The sequence below is a fragment of the Myotis davidii genome, unplaced genomic scaffold, assembly GCF_000327345.1.
Source record: "Myotis davidii unplaced genomic scaffold, ASM32734v1 scaffold705, whole genome shotgun sequence".
Taxonomy (NCBI): domain Eukaryota; kingdom Metazoa; phylum Chordata; class Mammalia; order Chiroptera; family Vespertilionidae; genus Myotis; species Myotis davidii.
In genome coordinates this window covers 1,107,065-1,127,624 of record NW_006296405.1, presented here as the reverse complement: position 1 = coordinate 1,127,624, position 20,560 = coordinate 1,107,065, and the positions used below count along the sequence as shown (strand labels likewise).

General features: G+C 46.8%; 1 protein-coding gene across 2 annotated transcripts; it reads left to right on the top strand.

Annotated features, from left to right (window-relative positions):
- The first annotated feature begins 1,228 nt into the window (after positions 1-1,228).
- On the top strand, positions 1,229-20,275 carry TSPAN33 (tetraspanin 33). 2 transcript variants are annotated; one of them, XM_006771383.2, is made up of 8 exons: positions 1,229-1,371; positions 14,529-14,586; positions 15,241-15,365; positions 15,685-15,759; positions 16,763-16,858; positions 18,299-18,427; positions 18,829-18,990; positions 19,199-20,275. In XM_006771383.2, exons 1-8 carry the CDS (start codon positions 1,270-1,272, stop codon positions 19,298-19,300), a joined length of 849 nt encoding a protein of 282 aa, XP_006771446.1. In that variant the 5' UTR covers positions 1,229-1,269; the 3' UTR covers positions 19,301-20,275. The 2 variants fall into 2 exon arrangements, with proteins under 2 accessions (XP_006771446.1, XP_006771445.1); XM_006771382.2 differs by having other exon boundaries at positions 15,238-15,365.
- The last annotated feature ends 285 nt before the right edge of the window (positions 20,276-20,560 follow it).

The following is a 20,560-nucleotide window of genomic DNA, read 5'->3' as shown; positions in this document are numbered from 1 at the left end:
TAATCCCCACATCAACATTGTTAGGCCAGGACTCTCCCCGTTAAACGTTAAAGACACTGAAGTTCAGGGAGATTAAGTAGCTTGCCCAGGACATGCAGCGGATGAGGGTGGAATCAGGTTCGCCCCTCACACTCATTGTCTCAGTCCATTCGGGCTGCTTTACAAATATACCATAAATTGGATGGCTTATAAACAACAGAAATTTATTTCGCACAGTTCTTGAGGCTACGTCCAAGATCAAGGCACCCATAGATTCAGTGTCTGGTGAAAATCTACTTCCTGCTTCATAAGCAGCTATCTTTTCGCTGAGTCCTCACATGAGAAAAAGAGCGAGGCTGCTCTCTGGGGTCTCCTTTATAAAGGCATTCATCCCATTCATGAAGGCTCCATTCTCAGGACCTAAGCACTTCCCAAAGTCCCTGTCTCCAAATGCCATCACCTTGGAGGTTAGGATTTCTTTCAACATACGAAAGCGGGGAGGCGGGGATAGGATCCAAACATTCAGTCCACAGCATTCATGTTTGTTACTTATGGTAGCCAGCACAGAGTCCACCACCTACACTGCACTCAGCCTGAGTCAGATCAACCTGTTAAAAATGGTGCCAGTGTGTACACCCAGACTCTAAGGGAGCAGGGAGTGGGGATTGAAACAGTAATGAATTTGGAAGGCAAAATCATTGGTGATGTTATCAAATGTCCACTATTGGGTTATAGAGCCTTAGAAATAAGCATTTAAAATGTGTAGTTACTACGCAGGATGGCAGCTACTCTTGAATATTCTCCAATTGTCATTTACAGGGTAGTTTTGTCTCCCTGATTTTATTGCCATACACCCTGGATTCTCTCTCTGCTCTCTTGTATTCCCACAGCCTTCGGTGCATTGCTCAACTCAGGTTCCCGTACTTGTTGATTTTAATGTATGTGTGTTTGTGTGTGTGCACGGCGACGGGATGGAGGACGCGGGTGTGTGATGCAGGGTGCACTCCTCCCATCCCTTCCCCCTTGAGCAGCTGCAGCCTGGATGCCTTCTCTCTCGGGGGAGGACGCAGAACCGCTGACCCTTTAGCAAGTTGTCCCTCACAGAACAGGTGTCTCCCCCTCCTCTCGGAGGAGAGGGATGGCAGGACCCTCAGTGACATAAGCGACCCACCAATGAGAAGTCCGGCTTTGGCAGCCGCACCAATGGGCGGCCGGGGGCGGGTCCGGTTTCCTGGGAGCCCAGCGGGCGGGCGGGGAGAGAGGCCCCCGGGGGCGGCGGCGAGGGGGACCATGGCCCGCAGACCCGGGGCGCCGGCCGCCTACGGGGAGGACTTCTCCTTCGTCAGCCCGCTGGTGAAATACCTGCTCTTCTTCTTCAATATGCTCTTCTGGGTGAGTCTTAGGGGTCGCGGGGGCACCCGGGCTGCAGAACACCCCGGAGGGTGGAGTGCGCCGCCCGCGGCCGGGCAAGGGGCGTCCTGGGATCCCGGGTTCTAGGGAGCGTGGTGAGCGGCACTGCCTAGTTTTCTAGGCTGATGGCACTTTGGGGTGATTTATCTTGGGGAGGGACACCCAGGGTCGCTGTGTCTGGAGGGGGCGTTGGGTGGAGGGGATGTAAGGGATTCAGTCAAGACTTCTGGGCGTTCTCTGGGCATCGGAGGAGGGTCTGTGCCAGGCCAAAGAGGTGGGTGAGCGCGGGAGGAGCGGGTTTTCCTGTGGGACCAACGCAGACCCACTGGTACATTCCTGACGGGGGGACTTCCAGGCTTGGGGACTGGGAGGCCCTGCTGGCAAAGAAAAAAAAAAAGAGAGAGAGAAAGAGGGAAACCCCAGACCTTCCTTCCCCTTACCTCGGAGAGAATGGGTTCAGGGGCTCTGACCTCTGCCTTCTGCAGGCCTCTGGTGCCCCCTGTCCTCGGAGGCTGAGAAGGGACAGGCATGGCATGGCCTCCAGGGGTGGTGTCTTCCCAGCACTGTCCCAAACTTGGCCCCCCTTTCTCAGGACCAGAGGCCATTCCCTGGGGTCTGCCGGTCTTCAGCCTCTTTAAATAGGACTGGATGTTGGGCTGGAAGGCCAGGGGTATTTTCAGACTCTTCTGCTTGGGGGTGGAAGAGTGGCAAAAACATAGGACTGGGGTTGCCTGGCTTCTCATCCCCTCTCTGCCGTGAATTGTGGACTAGGCTGGGCAGTATGTTCACCCCCGCAGGCGTTAGTCTCCTCCTCCATAAACTCAAACCCAGTTTGATCAAGGACCGCAGGAACACTCTGCTGGAGCTAAGAATCCCGCCGGACCAGATCATGAAATGCTCGTGCAATCCTGTTTCATGTCTAGAGCATCCCTGGACCCCTCTGGATCTGAGAGGGTAGGGAGCTTCACCCCCATCCCCTTTCTTCTTCCAGCTCCAACTATACGGGAGCTGCCGCTCTAGGTACCCATTATGCTTGCCCCTCTCTGCCTGAGACCTACAGTTCAGACTTGCAGGAGGGAGTAATTATGACTCTACAATATGTTTCTGAGGGGAGAGAGAGCAGACCAGGCATCTAAGCCAGTTGTTGTAAAGGTTTCACAAGGGCTGTGGTGTGAAGAACAGACACAGAGTGCATAAGTGCGAGCCTGTTGGGACAAATGAGAGAAATCCTGGAGAGAGGTGATGACAGCTCACACTCAGCCATTGTCCTGGGAAAAATGAAGTTTGAGCTTTTAACAAATTCTCAGTTTTAGAACTGGGGTTGGGGGGCAGTTTAAAAGACAGCATGTCCCGCACTCGCATTTTATATATGAGAAAGCTAAAGCACAGAGATGGTCATTGTTTTATCCAGGGTCCAACAGCTGGTTAGTAAGTAGGCTTGATCTGGCAACTTTTCTGCTCAACCACAGTGCCTCTAGGGGAAGTTCTTGGCCCAGATGGCTGCTACTGTAACTAGAGTGTTAGCAGTATTAGTTGTTAACCAGACATCCCAAGTTCCCATGGTCTAGGACAGGTTCTGCTTCAATTGCAGATTAGAATGGGAGAAAATTTCACCACCCCTCTGCCAGGGCTTGGGGATGTCCTAAAGGGAACTCCCCACCTAAGGGCAAGTCCCGAAGAACCCTCCTACATGGTCACTGAGTGTTGCCGGGCCAATGGCATGCTGTCCTCAAGGAGGACATACTATATCCTCAGTGCTAGCACTATTATTGCAGGACCTCAGAGCCTCAGGCTGACTTCCTCTATCAGCCAAGACTGCATCTCCTTCGGAGCCCTTGGCACCACACCCTTATCTGTGCTCCCCAGTGGCAACAACAGCTGGGTGCATCTGTTGCACTTGTGTTCATGGTCATTTTCTTGGACTTCCCCACTCCATCCCCCTTTTACCAGACAGATGACTTGGGGGGGCTGCAGCCAGGGAGAGAGCTTGGCCCCACAGACCCGTTTACCTTGGTAAAAATGCTTCATCCGAGGTCGGAGGACCGGGCTAACCAAGCTGACGCAACCCCAGGTTAGAGAAGAGCCCCTTCTTGGTTCTGCTTTAGACTCACCAAAGTCAAAGGCTCTGGAAATAGCACAGCGAACGATGAGTTTCTTTCTGGCACCAACTTACTGTGTGACCCGAAGCCAGTATATCTGTCTCTCTGTCAATCTTTGTACTCTAAAAGGGAACATTTTTCTGCTTCTGTGAACTATTTAAAGATGAATGCATCACTTTGGGGACTGTTTTAGTTCTTCAAGATTTGGGGCTGGATCTAAGGATACATCTCTCCTGTGTCCTGGTATCCCTGGGGCATTGTTCCTGAGTATCAGTTCGCCCCCAGGCCTAGAGCTGCAGTTTCATTCCGCACAAGTGCAGCTGGGGCTGAGGCACTGCTTCTGCAGATCAGGGTCATCTTTCTTCCCATCCCCCCTCCAGGGACTGGTTGCTGGGTTTTCTTCGTTGCAGACTTCCATAATCCTAATCAAATTCCCTTCTTCTGTCCAGGAGGCACCCATGGTTGGGACTGTCCACCCACTCTTTTTCCAGGCAGAGTGTTCTGGGAGCTGAGTATGGATGATGTTTGTGTCTCTGCCTGGAATACATTGGGAAGGTAGCCAGCGTCATCTGTGTTCATGCTCAGTGATGCAGAGACGGCAGCGGTTACCTCTGCTGCTGCTCTAGGAGCCCTGACCCTGGGGGGCTTTAGAGCCTGACTGGAAAGCTCCTTTGGGACCAGGACCAATTGCTCCTCTTTCCATTTTAAACCTCACTTTCCCTTTTGCCTGGGAGTTCTGATTTTCTCCCCAGAATCCATGGGATCCCATGGCTTGGAGTAGTTGTCCCAAGATACCAAAAGTTGTATTTAAATCTTTCAGTCAAAAAAATAGTCACCCATGCCCTAGCTGGTTTGGCTCAGCGGATAGAGCATCGGCCTGCGAACTGAAAGGTCCCAGGTTCGATTCCGGTCAAGGGCACATGCCCGGGTTGTGGGCTCGATCCCCAGTGGGAAACTTGCGGGAGGCAGCTGAGCCATGATTCTCTCTCATCATGGATGTTTCTATCTGTCCCTCTTCCTTCCTCTCTGAAATCAATAAAAATATATTTAAAAAAATAGTTACCTTGCCCTGGCCAGTGTTTCTCAGTGGTTAGAGTGTAAGCCCATGCACCAAAGAGTTGCGGGTTCGATTCCCGGTCAAGGGCATGTACCTGGATTGCAGGTTCGATCCCCGGGACCGGTCAGGATGTGTGTAGGAGGCAACCAATTGATCTCTCTCTCTCCCCCGCCCCCTTCCTCTCTTTCTCCCTTCCACTCTCTAAAAATCCATGGAAAAATATACTTGGGTGAGGATTAACAACAACAACAGAAAGGAATGGCTGCCTGTCCTCACCAACACAGGGACAGCCCTGTGTAGAGGGAAGACGGGGTGGTACATGCCTTATCAGCCTTGGGCACACGTTGGCAGGAACATTATCAGCACTGCCCACAGCAGCCACCTTCTTCCTTGTTGGTCCTTTTCCCACTTGGGGCAGCAGTTGGGGTGGCTTCTGAGTCAGGCAGAATCCAGAAGCTCAGACCTCCGGCCCGTGCCTCAGCCCAGACTTCCTTGGTGTCCATGCCTCGGGGCTCCCATGGCACCTTATACATACTTTGATTGTCAGGCCCTTATCTCTGCTGCAATTAGGCGTTTATTTATGTCTCCTCTAGACTTCAGGCCCCTGAGGGTAGATTAACTTCTGTGTTCCCAGTGCCCAGCTGTGTTTGGCACAGAGTGGGTATTTATTGAATGTTTACTGGATAGCAAATGAGAGAGCAGACCCTACAGGGTGGACATGCCCTTCCTTCCTCTCATGGACATTAGTCTGCCAATATGCATCACAACCTGAAGTCCTTGAGCATACCTGCTAGGGGTTATCCAACTGCGTTCTCCTTTGCAGGGGGTCCTGTGGCCTTCTCAAGCCAGGTCTGAAAAAATGACAGCCATCCTCTCCCTCAGGGCCAGGTATAATTACAATCTGTAGCAGCCGGATTTTTTTTACTTCCAATACAGCACACGTGGACCCCCATTCAGGTCCTCCCTAGGCTGATTACGGCCTCTGGTGAAGTATTTTCTTCGAGGAATTCACTTTCTTGTCCAGGACCACAGTATTGGAGTCTCTAGGGCACTCAGAATGCCCCACACATCTGCAGTACCATCTGTTATAATCTGACTCAGAAGCCATGAGGAAGTGACCAGGCATCAAGCCTGGCCAAAAACCCTCCTGAATGGCAGGAGCCCCTTCCTGCCACCAATACGCACACGCGCGCGCGCGCGCACACACACACACACACACACACACCTAAGTACCCTAGGAAGTAGAGCCCATCTCCCTCCCTTCCCCATAGATTAAGCAGGCTGCAATAAGTGAAGTAGTCACATTCTTTTTATTTTTTAAAAAATCAAAAAATAAAATAATAAAACCTCATAGACACAGACAACAGTATAGTGATTACCAGAGGGAAAGGGGGGTGGGAGGAGGTATAAGAAGGGAAAGGAGGGATAAATGGTGATGGAAGAAGACTTGACTTTGGGTGGTAAACACACAAGATAATGTACATATGCTGGATTATAGAATTATATACCTGAAACCTATGTAATTTTATTAACCAGTGTCACCCCAATAAATATTTTTTAAAAACCACCCAAAAAGAAGACAAGAACCACACCCTTTGCTGTCAAGTCACTGCATACCTTCTTAACTACCCTAATAGCTCTCTTTGCCTTCTACCAAGTAGAAAATCATAAACTTCGAGCAGTCTTTGAAAAAAATAAAACATATAGTACTTCTCAGGGTCTCAATAGCAGGCCATGCATCAGGCTGGTCACTCCAGGGCCACGAGTTTGAGTATCTAGACTACTGTGAGCCCCTGTGGGCTTCCCTTATGCACTTGTAAACTTGAGAAACCAAAACCAGCCATGGCCTAAGTAAGCTAAAGGGTTGGCCCTAGACATTGGAGAGGGAAGAGCCCCAATTCAGAAAGCCAAAAGCCATTTTCACACAGAGACTTGCCACCTCAGAAACCCAGGAACGACAGTGCTGGGTTGGCCACAGAAGGACCAGTGTGTGCAGATCCTGGGCCCGGCTTTAGCTCCAGCAGGCTGTAATTTCCTTGACGTCACCCAAAATAAGAACAGAAAGGACTAAGAAACCGGAGTGCAGACACTTCCCTCCCAACATCCCTGTGTGGAGGGACAGGATTTTGATTCCTACAAAGGGAATCATTCTAATATCAGCTGTCCTCCACCATCACCTTCAAAAGAAGAGGGGAAGACATTTCAAGGAGGAGGAGAGGACCCTGAGACAGATCCACCCACTTCACATAGACCAGACTTTAGAATGTGGAAGACAGGGCTTCTCTCGGGGACTGGTGGGCGCTGGATGGTGATGCTGTGTCTTCTCCTTTTGGGGCACTGCTCCAGCGACTTCCCCTGCTGGCACCATCACTTCCTGGTGCTATCTTCCTTCCCCTTGCCTGAGCCCTAACCAGTTTGGAGATTACCAGCTGCTCCCCCAGAAGAACTATAGGCAGCTTCTTCCCACCTCATATGTCCCAAGGCGATTGCACTGGTCCTGAGTTTGCTGTGAGGCAGAAAGAGGAAGGCAGCCATAAGGACCTAGGTTCCAGACCCACTTCAGCCACTCACTAACTGAGTGAACGAGGAAAAGTTACTTGAATTCTCCCAGCCTCAGTTCTATAAAATGGAGATACTAACACCCTTTTGGGGTTGCTGTCAAAATGCAATGAAATAGTGATATAAAGTTTTTATACCAATGTCTGGTCCATTAATTACTATTGTGTTAAAAATAGCTCCTAGAGCCCGGCCAGCCGATGTGGTTCAGTGGTTGAGTGTCGAGCTATGAACCAAGAGGTCTTGAATCAATTCCCTGTCAGGGCACATACCCAGGTTGCAGGCTTGATCCCCAGTGCAGGGTGTGTACTAGTAGCATGCAGCTGCTCAATGATTGATGTTTCCATCTCTCTTTCTCTCTCCCTTCCTCTCTGAAATCAATTTTTAAAGAAAGAAACAGCTCCTAGAGGTCACCTGTTGAGGGTGAACTTGAAGAGCTAGGATGTGTGCTTGTCGGACAAGTAGATGGAGATTGAGCCTGACTTCCTTCAGTCTTGAACTCCCTGCTATTAGCCAGAGGGAGATGATAATTAATGATGTCTTAATATGTTACTAGAGGCCCGATGCACGAAATTCGTGTAAGAGTAGGCCTTTGCAGCTACAGCAGCTGCCTAGATCCCGCAGCTGCAGCCCCAGCTTCTCGTCCGGGAGGTCATCCGGTCTAATTAGCATATTATGCTTTTATTATTATAGTAGTTTACAGAGAAGTTATACATATATAACTTCTGTTATCTCTGAGGATTTTTTATAGGCTCATGCTTTAAGGCCTGACACACCACCTTAGTCTTAAGATGGAAATGGACTCCAAGAGCTAATCTGTGTGTGATTTTGGCATTTGAGCACGAGAGCCAGAACTCTTGTTCCGGGCCTTAACTCGAGGCCCCTATAACCCTTCCTCTCCCAGCACTGATGGCCCTGAAGTAGTGTCCTGGGGGCTGGAATAAGGTTGTTTCTCACAAACATCAAATTGTGGCCATCTTTTTCCAATTTGTTGGGGAAGGGGTGAGGGAGGCAAGATAATGGAGATAATTTTTTTTCTACCATCAACATTAGTACCTGTGGCTGCTTACCTACCAGCTAGTACTAGCCAATGGCAAAGGAAAGAAGACAAATAGCAACCAAATATTATAGAAAATAATTTAGAGTAGTGCCTATATTACTATTTTATGAGATGCAAAGACATATGTTTAACAACTACATCATCTCTTAGTAGATCATTCCTTATTTCTATGATAGAAATTATGTTGTGCTTCCTCACGTGGCACACTAAGAAGGAAACATTCCCGTCATATTCTTGTAAAAAATGGGTCATCTGATTCAATTATGAGGAAACAATCAGGTAAATCCAAATTGAGGGACATTCTGCCAAACAACAGGCCTGCACTTATAAAAAAATGTCAGTGTCGCCCTAGCTGGTTTGGCTCAGTGGATAGAGCATCAGCCCATGGACTGAAGAGTCCCAGGTTTGATTCTGATCAAGGGCATGTACCTTGGTTGCAGGCTCAATCCCTGGCTCTGGGTCAGCATGGGTGCAGAAGGCAATGAATAGATGTCTCTCTCTCACATCAATGTTTCTCTGTCTTTCCCTCTCTCTTCCACTCTTCCTAAAAATCAATGGAAAAATATATCCTCAGGTGAGGATTAACAACAGCAAAAACAAAGTCAGAACAAGGGTTAGCAATGATGTAGAGAATCTGGAATCCTCATACATTGCTGATGGGCCTGTGAAATGGTACAGCCACTGTGGAAAAACAGTTTGGCAATTCTTCAAAAAATTAAACATAGAATTACCATATGACCTGGCAATTTCACTCCTATGACCTGGTAGTTCCACCCCTTGGTGTGTACCCAAAAGAATTGAAAACAGGTATTCAAACGAAAAATTTGTACACAGATATCCATAGCAACACTATTCACAGTAGCTAAGAGGTGGGGGAAAAAACCCAAATGTCCATCCATGGGTGAATGGATAAACAAATTGTGTTATATCCATATGATAGAATATTATTAGGACATAAAAAGCATGAAGTACTGATACATGCTGTAACATGGATGAACCTTGAAAACATTAGGCTATGTGAAAGAAAGCAGACACAAAGAGAAACAGCCATATATTGTATGATTCCATTTATAGAAAATGTGCAAAATAGGCAAAACCATAGACACAGAAAGCCAGTTGGTGGTTGCCAAGAGTTGGAAGAGTGGAGGGAATGGTGAGTGACTGTTTAATGGGTACAGGGTTTCTATTTAGGGTGATGAAAAAGTCCTGGAACCTGATAGTGGTGGTGGTTGAACAGAAATGTGAATGTACGTAAGGCCACTGAACTGTACATCTTAAAATGATGAATTTTTGTGGTATATGTATTTTACCACAACTTTTAAAAGAGTCAGTATCTTGAAAGACCAAAAACAAAGTAAAGGAAAAAAGCTGCAAAGCTGTTCCAGGGTAAAGGGGATTGATCACTAAATGCACGATCCTTGATTGGCTCCTGGATCTGAAAATGGAAGAAAATAGTTAAAAGGACATTATCAGGATAAATGGGAAACGTTAATATGGGCTGTAAATTAGATAACAGTAATAGCATACTAACACTTAAGAAAAAATTAACATTTCAAAATTGCACAGGCTAAGCCAACAGAGCACTGTAGCTTCCCAGCGCGCTGTCACCTGATAGTGTTAAGATCCGCTGCTCTACACTTTGGCGATTGCATGCAAGAGAATCCAGCTTAAGAAAATCTGATATAAAAAATGAGGATTTACAAAACTAATAAATGGGGGGGGTGACTATTTTTTAAAATTTATTTTATTTTTTTAATAAGTGTTAGTTTAAGAAAATTGAGATGGTAGTACAGAATTCCCATATACACCACATCCAGTTTCTCTTATTATCAACATCTTACACAAGTATGATATATTCGTTAGAATTAATGGCATCATCGTTATTGTTAAGGTCCATACTTTATTCAGATTTCCTTAGTTTTTACTTAATGCCATCTAGGATGAAACCAATTTCATTTAGTTGTCACGTCTCCTTAGGTTTTTCCTGGCTGTTACAGTTTTTCAGATTTTCCTTGGTTTTGATGACTTTGACAGTTCTGAGGAATACTGGTTAGATATTTTGTAGGATTTGCAGCAATATCCTTTTATTGCAGTGGTTCTCAACCTTCTGGTCCCTTAAATACAGTTCCTCATGTTGTGACCCAACCATAAAATTATTTTCGTTGCTACTTCATGACTGTAACGTTGCTACTGTTATGAATCGTAATGTAAATATCTGATGTGCAGGATGGTCTTAGGCGACCCCTGTGAAAGGGTCGTTCGACCGCCAAAGGGGTCGCGACCCACGGGTTGAGAACCGCTGCTCTATTGGAACTTGCCTGATGTCTTTCTCCTGATTATGTTGGAGTTACCGGGGTTTGGGGAGGTAGACCACAGAGGGGCAATGCCATTTCCATCAGAGCATATCAGACACCAGTGATTTTTCTCTGTTGATGTTGACCTTGATCATTTGGCGGAGGTATGTTTGTCAGGTTTCTCCACTGTAAAGTTAGCCTCCCCCCCACCCCCACCCCTTTTCCACACTGCACTCTTTGGAAGGAAGTTACTATGTGCAGCCCACACTCAGGAGTAGCGAGTTATACTCCGCCTCCTCTAGAGAACAGTATCTACATAAATTATTTGGAATTCTCCTGCATGGGAGATTTGTCTTTTCTCCCCCATTTATTTATTTATTAAGTCATTTATATCAGCATGAACTCATGGGCATTTATTTTATATTTGAGGTAGTAATTCCATACTTCTTTATTTTGATATTCTTCTGTCATACCCGCATCAATGTGTGGTTTTGTTTTTGCTTTTTTGCTTGTTTTTGAGCATTTCCTTTTTTTCTGGTATTAGAAGAAACGCCAGGCTTATCGTGTATATTTCCTGCCCCAGTTCTAGAATCAGCCACTTTCCGAGGAGCCCAGGGGATGGCTATTTTCATTTTTAGTTGATTACTCACCCCACATATGGATAAAGGTACTGGTGCATGCAAATAAGTTTACATAATTTGATCGACAACTCTTCAGGAACGTGCCTTTTGCTGGACTCAGCTATTTTAAAAAACTATGTCTGGTTTTTTAAAGTTTCCAACGAGGTTTTATTCTAGCCAGAGTATGAAAAGCTGTTCTAAGATGAGAGGTGTCTTTATTTCCATCCTTACCATGAAAGGAGGTCATTGGTGATACTGCGGGGTGTTATAAGGGTTTTGTGGCAAAGACTGATATGGTAGAAAGAACCAAACTGAGATGGAAATTAGATTTAGTCCAGATGTTACCACTGCACCTATGTGCACTTGGTCAAGTATCACTTTGCTCTTTCTGCCTCATCTATAAAAAGAGATGAGTGGCAGAGCTCATTTCTAAGGGTCCATTCAGTTTTTAAATGCTCTGCTATTAACAATAACAGCACTATTTTGCAATGGCAGGAACTTTAAAGACTTCAAGGTGAGAGATGTGGGCAGGAATAGAAGTGTGAAAGGGCAACTTGTGACTCCAGGAGAAAGAGGCAGATCAGTGACCGAAATGCAGAATTTTAGAGTTAGCTAGTGAGCACCAGCGTAAGTGGTATTATTCATAATCATATGAAATATTAATGATAATATTAAAGTCTTAATCTTGATTGTAATATAGCCTGCGGCTGCTGCTCTAGATCCCTGGCAGGGTGTGTTTTAGGCTGTGGGTCTCAAACTCGGCCACACATTGGAATCACCTGGAACACAATCAGAACTACTGTTGCCCAAGTTCCAGTGCCAGAGATTCAGATATACTTGTTTTGGGGTATAGCCTAGGCATCAGGAATTTTAAAGTTCTCCTTCCCCCACCCTATTCTAATGGCGGCCAAGGTTGAGAAGCACTGCTTCAGGCTATAGGGCAGTGGTTCTCAATCTTCCTAATGCCGCGACCCTTTAAAACAGTTCCTCATGTTGTGGTGACCCCCAACCATAAAATTATTTTCGTTGCTACTTCATAACTGTAATTTTGCTACTGTTATGAATCATAATGTAAATATCTGATATGCAGGATGTATTTTCATTGTTCGAGACACACAGGTTGAGAACCGCTGCTATAGAGGCTCTTGCCCCTCTCCCAGACAACACATGTATCTCCTTAAGGGTAAGGACCACATCTTACTCGTCTTTGCAGTCCTCAGAGTACCTTGTACATAACACCTGATGAATTGGATTTGGAGAGTGTATTTGTTTTCCTATTGCTGCTGTAAAAAATGACCACAAACGTACAACACAAATTAATCTTCTTACAGTTCTGGAGCTCAGAAGTCCAAAGAAGCTCTCACTGGCCTAAAATCAAGGTGCTGGCAGGGATGTGTGTGTTTTTTTCTGGAGGCTCTACAGGAGAATCCATTTCCTTGGTTCGTGGCACCCCATCACTCCAACCTCTGTTTCCATTGTCACACATATCTCCTCTGACATGGACCCTCTTTAAGGTCCCTTGTTGGTAATATTGGGCCCAACTGGATAATCTCCCCATCTCAAGAGCCTTAACTGAATCACATTTGCAAAGCCCCTCTTGTCACATACGGTAACATGCACAGGTTCTGGGAATTAGTACAGGACGTCTTTGGGGAGACACTATTCTATCTACCACAAATAGAGGCAGAACTACTGCTATAGCTACAGGCCCATGCCTGGAATTAAGCCACCCTGTGATACATGGCAGCTCTTTACTTTCCCTTTATTGTTTCAGCCGTGTTAGGATTTAATTAGAGATCATCTTTGTGGAAAGTTATACACTCTTGTGAAGATTTAACGTGTGAAAAAAACAGTGAGGCACCTGAAAGCAACAGAAATAAAGAGCAGATACGTATTTTTAAACGATCCAGTAAAGTGATACTCAGAAGTGTAATTGCCTGTGGTGTTTTAAAGAGCAGGCAGAGATGCTTCTTCGCTCTGGCAAAGGGCTGTGCCTCTGGGCCTGGGGGGTGACTGCATCTCTGTCGTGTGGTTTTCTTGCCGCCCACTCACCCTATTGCTCCCTGAGCCTGGTTGTGCTTAGGACAAGAAGTCAGTTGGCACCTCCAGCCCCACCCTCCGCTCTACAAGCCACTCCCTGGACAAAGTGTGTGAGGGCCAGATGATAGCATATCTGGCCTGAAGTCAGGGACAGTGTCAAATGGTTGAGGGGTAAGGAGAGGGGGCTGTATATCTAGGCAGAGAAGGGTCCTGGAAGACATGGTTTTGGAAAAGGGTCTTCCATTTACTGCTGAATACACCAGATGGCAGAGGCCCCAGAGGAAAATAATGTCTTTCTACAGAGGGATTAGTCTGACCCTGTTACCTGCTATCGGGCTCCATGAAAGCCCCCAAGACGGCTCTTTCCAGCTGGTCTCTGTCTTGCAGGACAGTGGAGTCTAGCCAGCCGTATCCCCCACTGAGTTGGTCAAGACCCTGTTCTGAGAACTCTCTCCAGCCAGAGCGTGGCCCCAGCTATTGCCATGGTGACAGCCAGCTGCTGCACCACCAGCCTGGGGACAAAGAAAAGGCGGCCTAGGGATGTGCAAACTGGGGAGCCCTGGACGCCTGGAGGCCTTGGGGGGTGGCAGAAAGACCACTTTGAGGACCCCTGGTAGTCTCTGATGGGCAGTCAGGAAGTTTGAAAGGCCTCCATCCCTCCATTCCTCCACAGTAATCAGGGTTTATAAAGATAAAGGTTCCTTTGCCAAGGGAGTTCTGCTGTTCTTACACCCACACATTCATGCATGCATTCTTTCACTTTGGTATGCACTGTAATTCTTGAATTTGACATCATATTGACCTTCAAGAGAGTTGGAGACCTGGGAGTATGCATCTGTTTGTCCTGCTTTGACTTTAAGACCTGCCCTTTGATGTAGCTGCGTTAGAATCCAGAACTTCATGGCGCTTCTGTGTGACCCAGGGCAACTTAGTTAACTCAGTAATGATAGATCGTTTATTGTCAGGCATTGTGGTGCATACTTTCCATACATTATCTTATTTAATTTTCATCTACTTTTTTTTTAATGTAGTTGTTTTTAATTCCCACCTTTAGATACAGAAACTGAGGCTCAAGATTTGTCCAGCATGGACCCAGGTCTGAGTCATTCTGAAGCCCAAGTTCTTAGCCATTGTTCTTAACCTTGTTCGCTGTGATTTCCTCATCTGTACAATGGGGGTAACAGCTGCCTCCCAAGATAACGGTATTGTGAGGATGGAATGGGATAATCTTGGTAAAAGCTTTTCATGGAGATAAAGCGCTGACAGATGCTATCAGCTGTATACCTGGGGAGGAGAAGTCTGCTTATCTCTGTGTCCTGGGAAAGTCCTCCCACTCTCCATTAAGGTTACCCATTGGTGGCCAGGCCTCTGGTTTCCAAAATCTCAGGGTCCGCTGGTCCCTTGTCTCCGCAGGTGATTTCCATGGTGATGGTGGCCATAGGAGTCTATGCTCGGCTGATGAAGCACGCAGGTGAGCTATAGGTCCCCTCTGTCTCCCTACGACTCTTGCCAGGCCTCTTCCTTCTCTGTCTCCTTCGGCCCTGTACCAGCCCTTCCCATGTAAGCTATGGGGCTAAATGGGGCAGCCACCCTCTAGCCAAATCTTGGCAGCTTGTTCTCACGTCAGTTCACCTGGATTCCCCAGAGCTCCCATGAACCTTGCAAATACACCTGCCTTTTAGGCTTAGGAAATGTCTAGGAAAGAAGGTAGGCCTCTGGGAACAAAGTAATCAAAGGCTTCAGCCCCTCCCTCACTCTGTCCTAGAGTAACGCAACCTCCATTCCTATTCCAGTGCACAAAATCTCCAGGAAACCATCAGCAAATGGCAAGCCTAATGCCATTCTAATTTTTGTCTGGAGCAAAAGTGGTCCCTCCTTTCTTGAGCCAAGGAAGGAAGGCTCTTACTTTCTTAGTTCCTCAACTCAAATGCCACAAACCCTGCTGGCCCTTTTTGTTCTCCCCTGAGAGAGGAGCACTGCCTCCCCATAACCTTCACCCAACCATACTAGACATCCCCCCACAAGGGGAGGAGAACATTTGTGGGGGGACACCTCTGTCCATTCCTGGGAGCCACCCTGAGTCGGCACCCAGCTCAGACTGAGAAACAGCCCCTTCTCCCAGAAGCAGCCTTGGCCTGCCTGGCTGTGGACCCAGCCATCCTGCTGATCGTGGTGGGCATCCTCATGTTTCTGCTCACCTTCTGCGGCTGTATTGGATCCCTCCGTGAGAACATCTGCCTCCTGCAGACGGTGAGTGCTCCGCGGCCCCACTGGAAAGACCTTGGCCCCCTTCTCCCTGTGCCCCTCAGCCTCCCAATGCCATTCCTACAGCCTTTTGATGTCCTCTGTCCCATCCTACCCCCGAGGTCGGTGCTGTCCACTCCTCATTGTAGAGTTCAGCCCAGGTGATACCCCTTTACCGGGTGGGGGGTCATCTGGGAGAAGGGTGACAAGAAGCCAGTTGGCACCTCCAGCCGGCTGTGGTCCCTCGGTACTTGCCCTGGCCCTGGGAGGGGCTGCTGCCCAACATGGTAACAGACTGTTGCCTTTTCCTGCCCACTCCCCACAGTTCTCACTCTGCCTCACCATCGTGTTCCTGCTACAGCTGGCTGCCGGGGTCCTGGGCTTCGTCTTCTCAGATAAGGTAGTGTTGGGAGCCGAGGGCCTTCTCAGGTGTGAACCAGAAGAGGAAGGGACAGTTTCTGCCTGGGATTAGCCTGATTAATTAACCACAGCACCGAGAAGTATCCGCCTTTGAAAGTTTCTCCTTAGGGATGAATGAATAGCCTTTAAAGTCACCATATTTAGTGTGAGGTGCTCCCCTCTGACAATCTGAGAGGCTAACAGGGAAGTAAGTTCTATGAACACAAAGTCAAAATAATCTGCAAACTTTAACGGCAAATGATTGGACCACAGACAACATGAAAAGCTTTTTACTTCTTTGGTAAAAAAAAAAAAAAAAAAAAAAAGTCTATTGGAATAAACAGTAGGAAGGAAGGAGGAACGTAAACAAGATTTTGAATGGTGCTCACCATATCTGGACGTGATCTGTCATTCAGCGATAGTTCCTTTCATTAAGAACCAAAATTCCTTTCCCAAAGGGCAAATGATTGTAGAGGACAGTATAGGATTATGGATAGGACATTTTGGGGAAAGTAGTGGAGCAAGAAGGAAGAGATCATGGTAGAAACTATGAAGTTGAGAGCCACTGTATTCATTCAGAATGTTCTAGTCCTTCTGGCTTAGTAAACTCTTAAAATGATAAATGTAGATGTGTTGAGTCTAAAGAGATGTAGTTCTCTTATGTCCACTAGAGGTCAGTGCTTCAGCTCAGTAAGCCTTTTTCTACTAAAAAAAAAAAAAAAGTTTGTCTGCTTTGCATCAGTCAGCAAGTATTTTGTGGTAATAGTATTCAGAAGTAGATAAATATTTGATTATCATGAAATGTGGCTCTTTGAAGGTCCACTGGTACCTGAGGGCCCAGGGATGGATGGGCTTCAGAACTGGCTCTCTTCCATCACTAGGACTTGGTTTTGATGTCAAGGCTAACTTAAACAAAGATGACTGCTGTCTACTGTTATTTCTACAGGGAGGAGCAGGTTAGGGTTTAGTTCTGTGTTCTTATTCCCTACTTCTGTCTCTGGCAGGCACGAGGGAAAGTGAGTGAGATCATCAATAATGCCATTGTACACTACCGAGATGACTTGGACCTACAGAACCTCATTGATTTTGGCCAGAAGGAGGTATGGGCTAAGAGGTGGGGGTGGGCAGCTAGTGGTCTGGGAAGCTGTGAGCAAAAGTGCCTCCCCAAGAGAGGCCTCAGCCTGCAGGCCTGTGGGCTTCTTCATGACCTGCCAGAGTAATGGATTCTGGGAAGGGTGTTGGAAAAAGAAATACATGCAGGGTGCTTTAAAAGTATTTTCAAGGGCATAGAACAGAATATATAGTAATCTACCACTTGTGTAAAATAAGAGGGAGAAAAGAACATGTATTCATATTTGCAAAAGGAATCTGAAAGGATATGTAAGAAACTATTATAAGTGGTTGCTTAGGGGGGGATGAAGAACTTGGAAGATTTTTTAATATTAACTTTTATTCAGAAATTAAATTTTTAAGATTGTGATAAAATATACATAACATAAAATTTACAATTTTAACCATTTTTTAAGTGTACAGATCTGTGGCTGTAAGTATAGTCACATTATTGTACAACCATCATCACCATTTACCTCCAGAACTTTTTCATCTTCCCCAACTGAAATTCTATACCCATTAAGCAATAACTCCTCATCTCCTCCTCCCCCAGTTTCTGGCAACTACCATTCTACTTTTTGTTTCTATGAATTTGACAACTCTAGTGCCTATTAGAAGTGGAATCACACAGTATTTGTTCTTTTGTGACTGGCTTATTTCACTTAGCATAATGTCTTCAATATTCACCCATATTGTAGGATGTGTCAAAATTCCCTTCCTTTTTAAGGCTCAACAATATTCCATTGTATGTATATGCCATACTTTGATAACTCATCCATCTTTTGATGCACACTTGAGTCAGTTCCAGCTTTTGGCTATTGTGACTAATACTGCTATGAATCAAAAGCTACATTTTAAATAAAAGTGCTTCTGAGACCAGTGTTGAGTTCCCCTTCCCCTGGCATAATAGACACTGACCTTGTCCTACTTGCTTTCATGGAGTAATTATGGGCCCAGAATATTGCAGGTCCTCCTCTTGTGTTTGCTCTACATTAACACAAATGTTTACAACACTGAGCCTTTTATTTCAGTCAGTATTTTTGAACACCTCCGTTTGCCAGGCTCTGTGCTATTCAGGACTTCACAACCAGAAACTGCCTTCAAGAAACTCATAATTAAAAGCAGTGGTTCTCAACCTTGGCTGCACATTAGAATCACCTGGGAATCTTTTTAAAATCCTGATTTCTGGGCCTCGTCCTCCAGAAATTGTTTCTTTGTTATGGGGTGGGGCCACAACAAGTTTAAAGTGTAAAACTTCTTCCCCTGAAGGCCATTGAGAAACTTGGGCTCATGTTTCAAGGTTGTGTTAAACACAACCTGCCCTTACAAGTGGAAACTTGCCATAGACTTTTGGCTGTTCTGAGAATTCTCCTGATCACCTCATTGTGAGTGTGGGTGATTCTTAACCTCTGTGATGGGCTTCGTTGCAGTTCAGCTGCTGTGGAGGGATTTCCTACAAGGACTGGTCCCAGAACATGTACTTCAACTGTTCAGAAGATAACCCCAGCCGTGAGCGTTGCTCTGTGCCTTACTCCTGTTGCTTGCCTACTCCCAGCCAGGTAAGCAGACTTCACACCTCATTTCCTCCCAGGCAGTGATCTGAGTTACTTTCTGAGTAGGGCAGTCACAATTGGGAATCCCCATTCCCTGGTTTAACCAATCAATTTTGTTGGACAGCTGTCAGATGTTTTTCTTCACCCCAATCTGATGGCTTTGTTAGCCTTTTACTCATGTAGCCCACATGGGAGTTCAGAAGGGTTGAGTCTCTGAAGCAAAGAGAACTGGACTTGGATCTCTCCGAGGAAGGGAAGCCTGCATTTAGCATCTTATAACCTAGCATCCTCCACATATATTCTCTAACAATTTAGGACTTTAAGAAGGGTGGGAAGCCCATCAGCTGGGGTCTGAAAGAAAAGGTCATTGGAATGGGAGTCCCACTCGGCTTTTACTTTCTCACTAGGCAGTGATCAACACCATGTGTGGCCAAGGAATGCAGGCCCTTGAGTACTTGGAAGCTAGTAAAGTCATCTACACCAACGGCTGTATTGACAAATTGGTCAACTGGATACACAGCAACCTCTTCTTACTTGGTGGTGTGGCACTGGGCCTGGCCATCCCCCAGGTAACTTACCCTGCAAGGCTTGTGGGTCCCACAATTCTGCAGAGACTCCTTTGTTTGGGGGAGGGCACCTGGGATCAGCTAGAGTGTCAGGCACTGACATTGCTGAGGAGCAGGGGATGAGATGGTGCTGACGGAACTGGGAAGATTGAGTCAGGGAAAACAGAGCATTGCTCACTGCTGAGGGCCCAATCCTTCTTGCCTCTGCCAGCTGGTGGGAATCCTGCTGTCCCAGATCCTTGTGAATCAGATCAAAGATCAGATCAAGCTACAGCTCTACAACCAACAGCACCGGGCTGACCCATGGTACTGAGAGTCCATCTTCACCTCCTCACTATGGCAACAGGCAAGCCTCATCACCAACAGCAGTGGGTACAGCGCTCAGTGCTCAACGGAGATTTGGATTCCCCCCCAGCAACAGCCCAGTGGGAAGAAGCAAACTCCAGACAGGCAGATGGCAGGTGCACAGGTGGCTCAAGTCTCGGGAAGATGCTCCTCCGCTCCCCTTTCTAGCCCTCAGCATTGTTAGAGTTATTTTGTATTGTTTCTAACCCAACCCATTTGGGTTTATGCTTTCTTAAGTTTTGTCTGGGCAGAGATGTTTGGGAACAGCAGTTGCACCGAGTCATGGGGTACTGCTTTTCATGGAGGCACTCTAACTGACCGCTCTACTGAGGCTGCTACTGAGGTTGACGGACACACTCGGAATCCAACTGTTGCCAGCAAGACCTGGCTGAGGAGTGGACCCAGCAGCCCTGCCTGGAGTCCATTTGGCGTGATACCGGCTCCAGAAGGCAAGGGAATGGAGCAGGCAGTGAGCTTGGGGGTCAGCTGGGGACAGTTGTATGTGTTGGGTAGCAATGGAAGGCAATATGTTTACTAAATGCCTGCCCTGCCATCCTCCCAGGTAGTCAGAGTGAGGTACATCCTGTCCCTCCCTCATTTCCATGGAAACATGGCAGCAAGGACAACAGCAGCCAAATTCATCCCTCTCTCCGACACCCTTTGAAAAATGTTCGGGACCATGGTCTCTATATTCTGCAGCCAGCAAAGGTGGAACTGAGCCATTCCTTCTTTTTAATTCCTCCAATGTGGCCCTCCCTCTCCAGCGATGGGGTTCTTTAAGCTTGGCAGTGTACTGAGAAGGGGAGGTAACCCCCGCCCTCTCACTCCCCCCGCCCCCATTCCCCTGCACCAGAGCTCAGTATTTCTACAGTGTAAGAAGCAGGGATCTTGCTGGGGCAGGGGGAGCCAGAAATGGCAATAAAAGTTTGTTGACCTGGGCTAAGCTGAACTCCATGAATTTTCCATTCTGGCAACTAGAAGGGGAAGGGTAGCGGGCCCAGGAGACTCCCCTACATACCGCTGTACCTCCTCGGTCCCATGTCCCTCTATCAGATGTGCCCCCTTCTCCCACAACCCACTTCATCTAAATTAGGTCGAAAGATCCCAATTCTGATGTGGAAATGCGTTTAATTGTATCCCAAAACATAATGTTAATTTTCTTTTTTCCAAACTAAAAGTGAACTAAAATTTGCCACCCAAAACTTTTAGGGTAGGGGTAGGTAAAGAT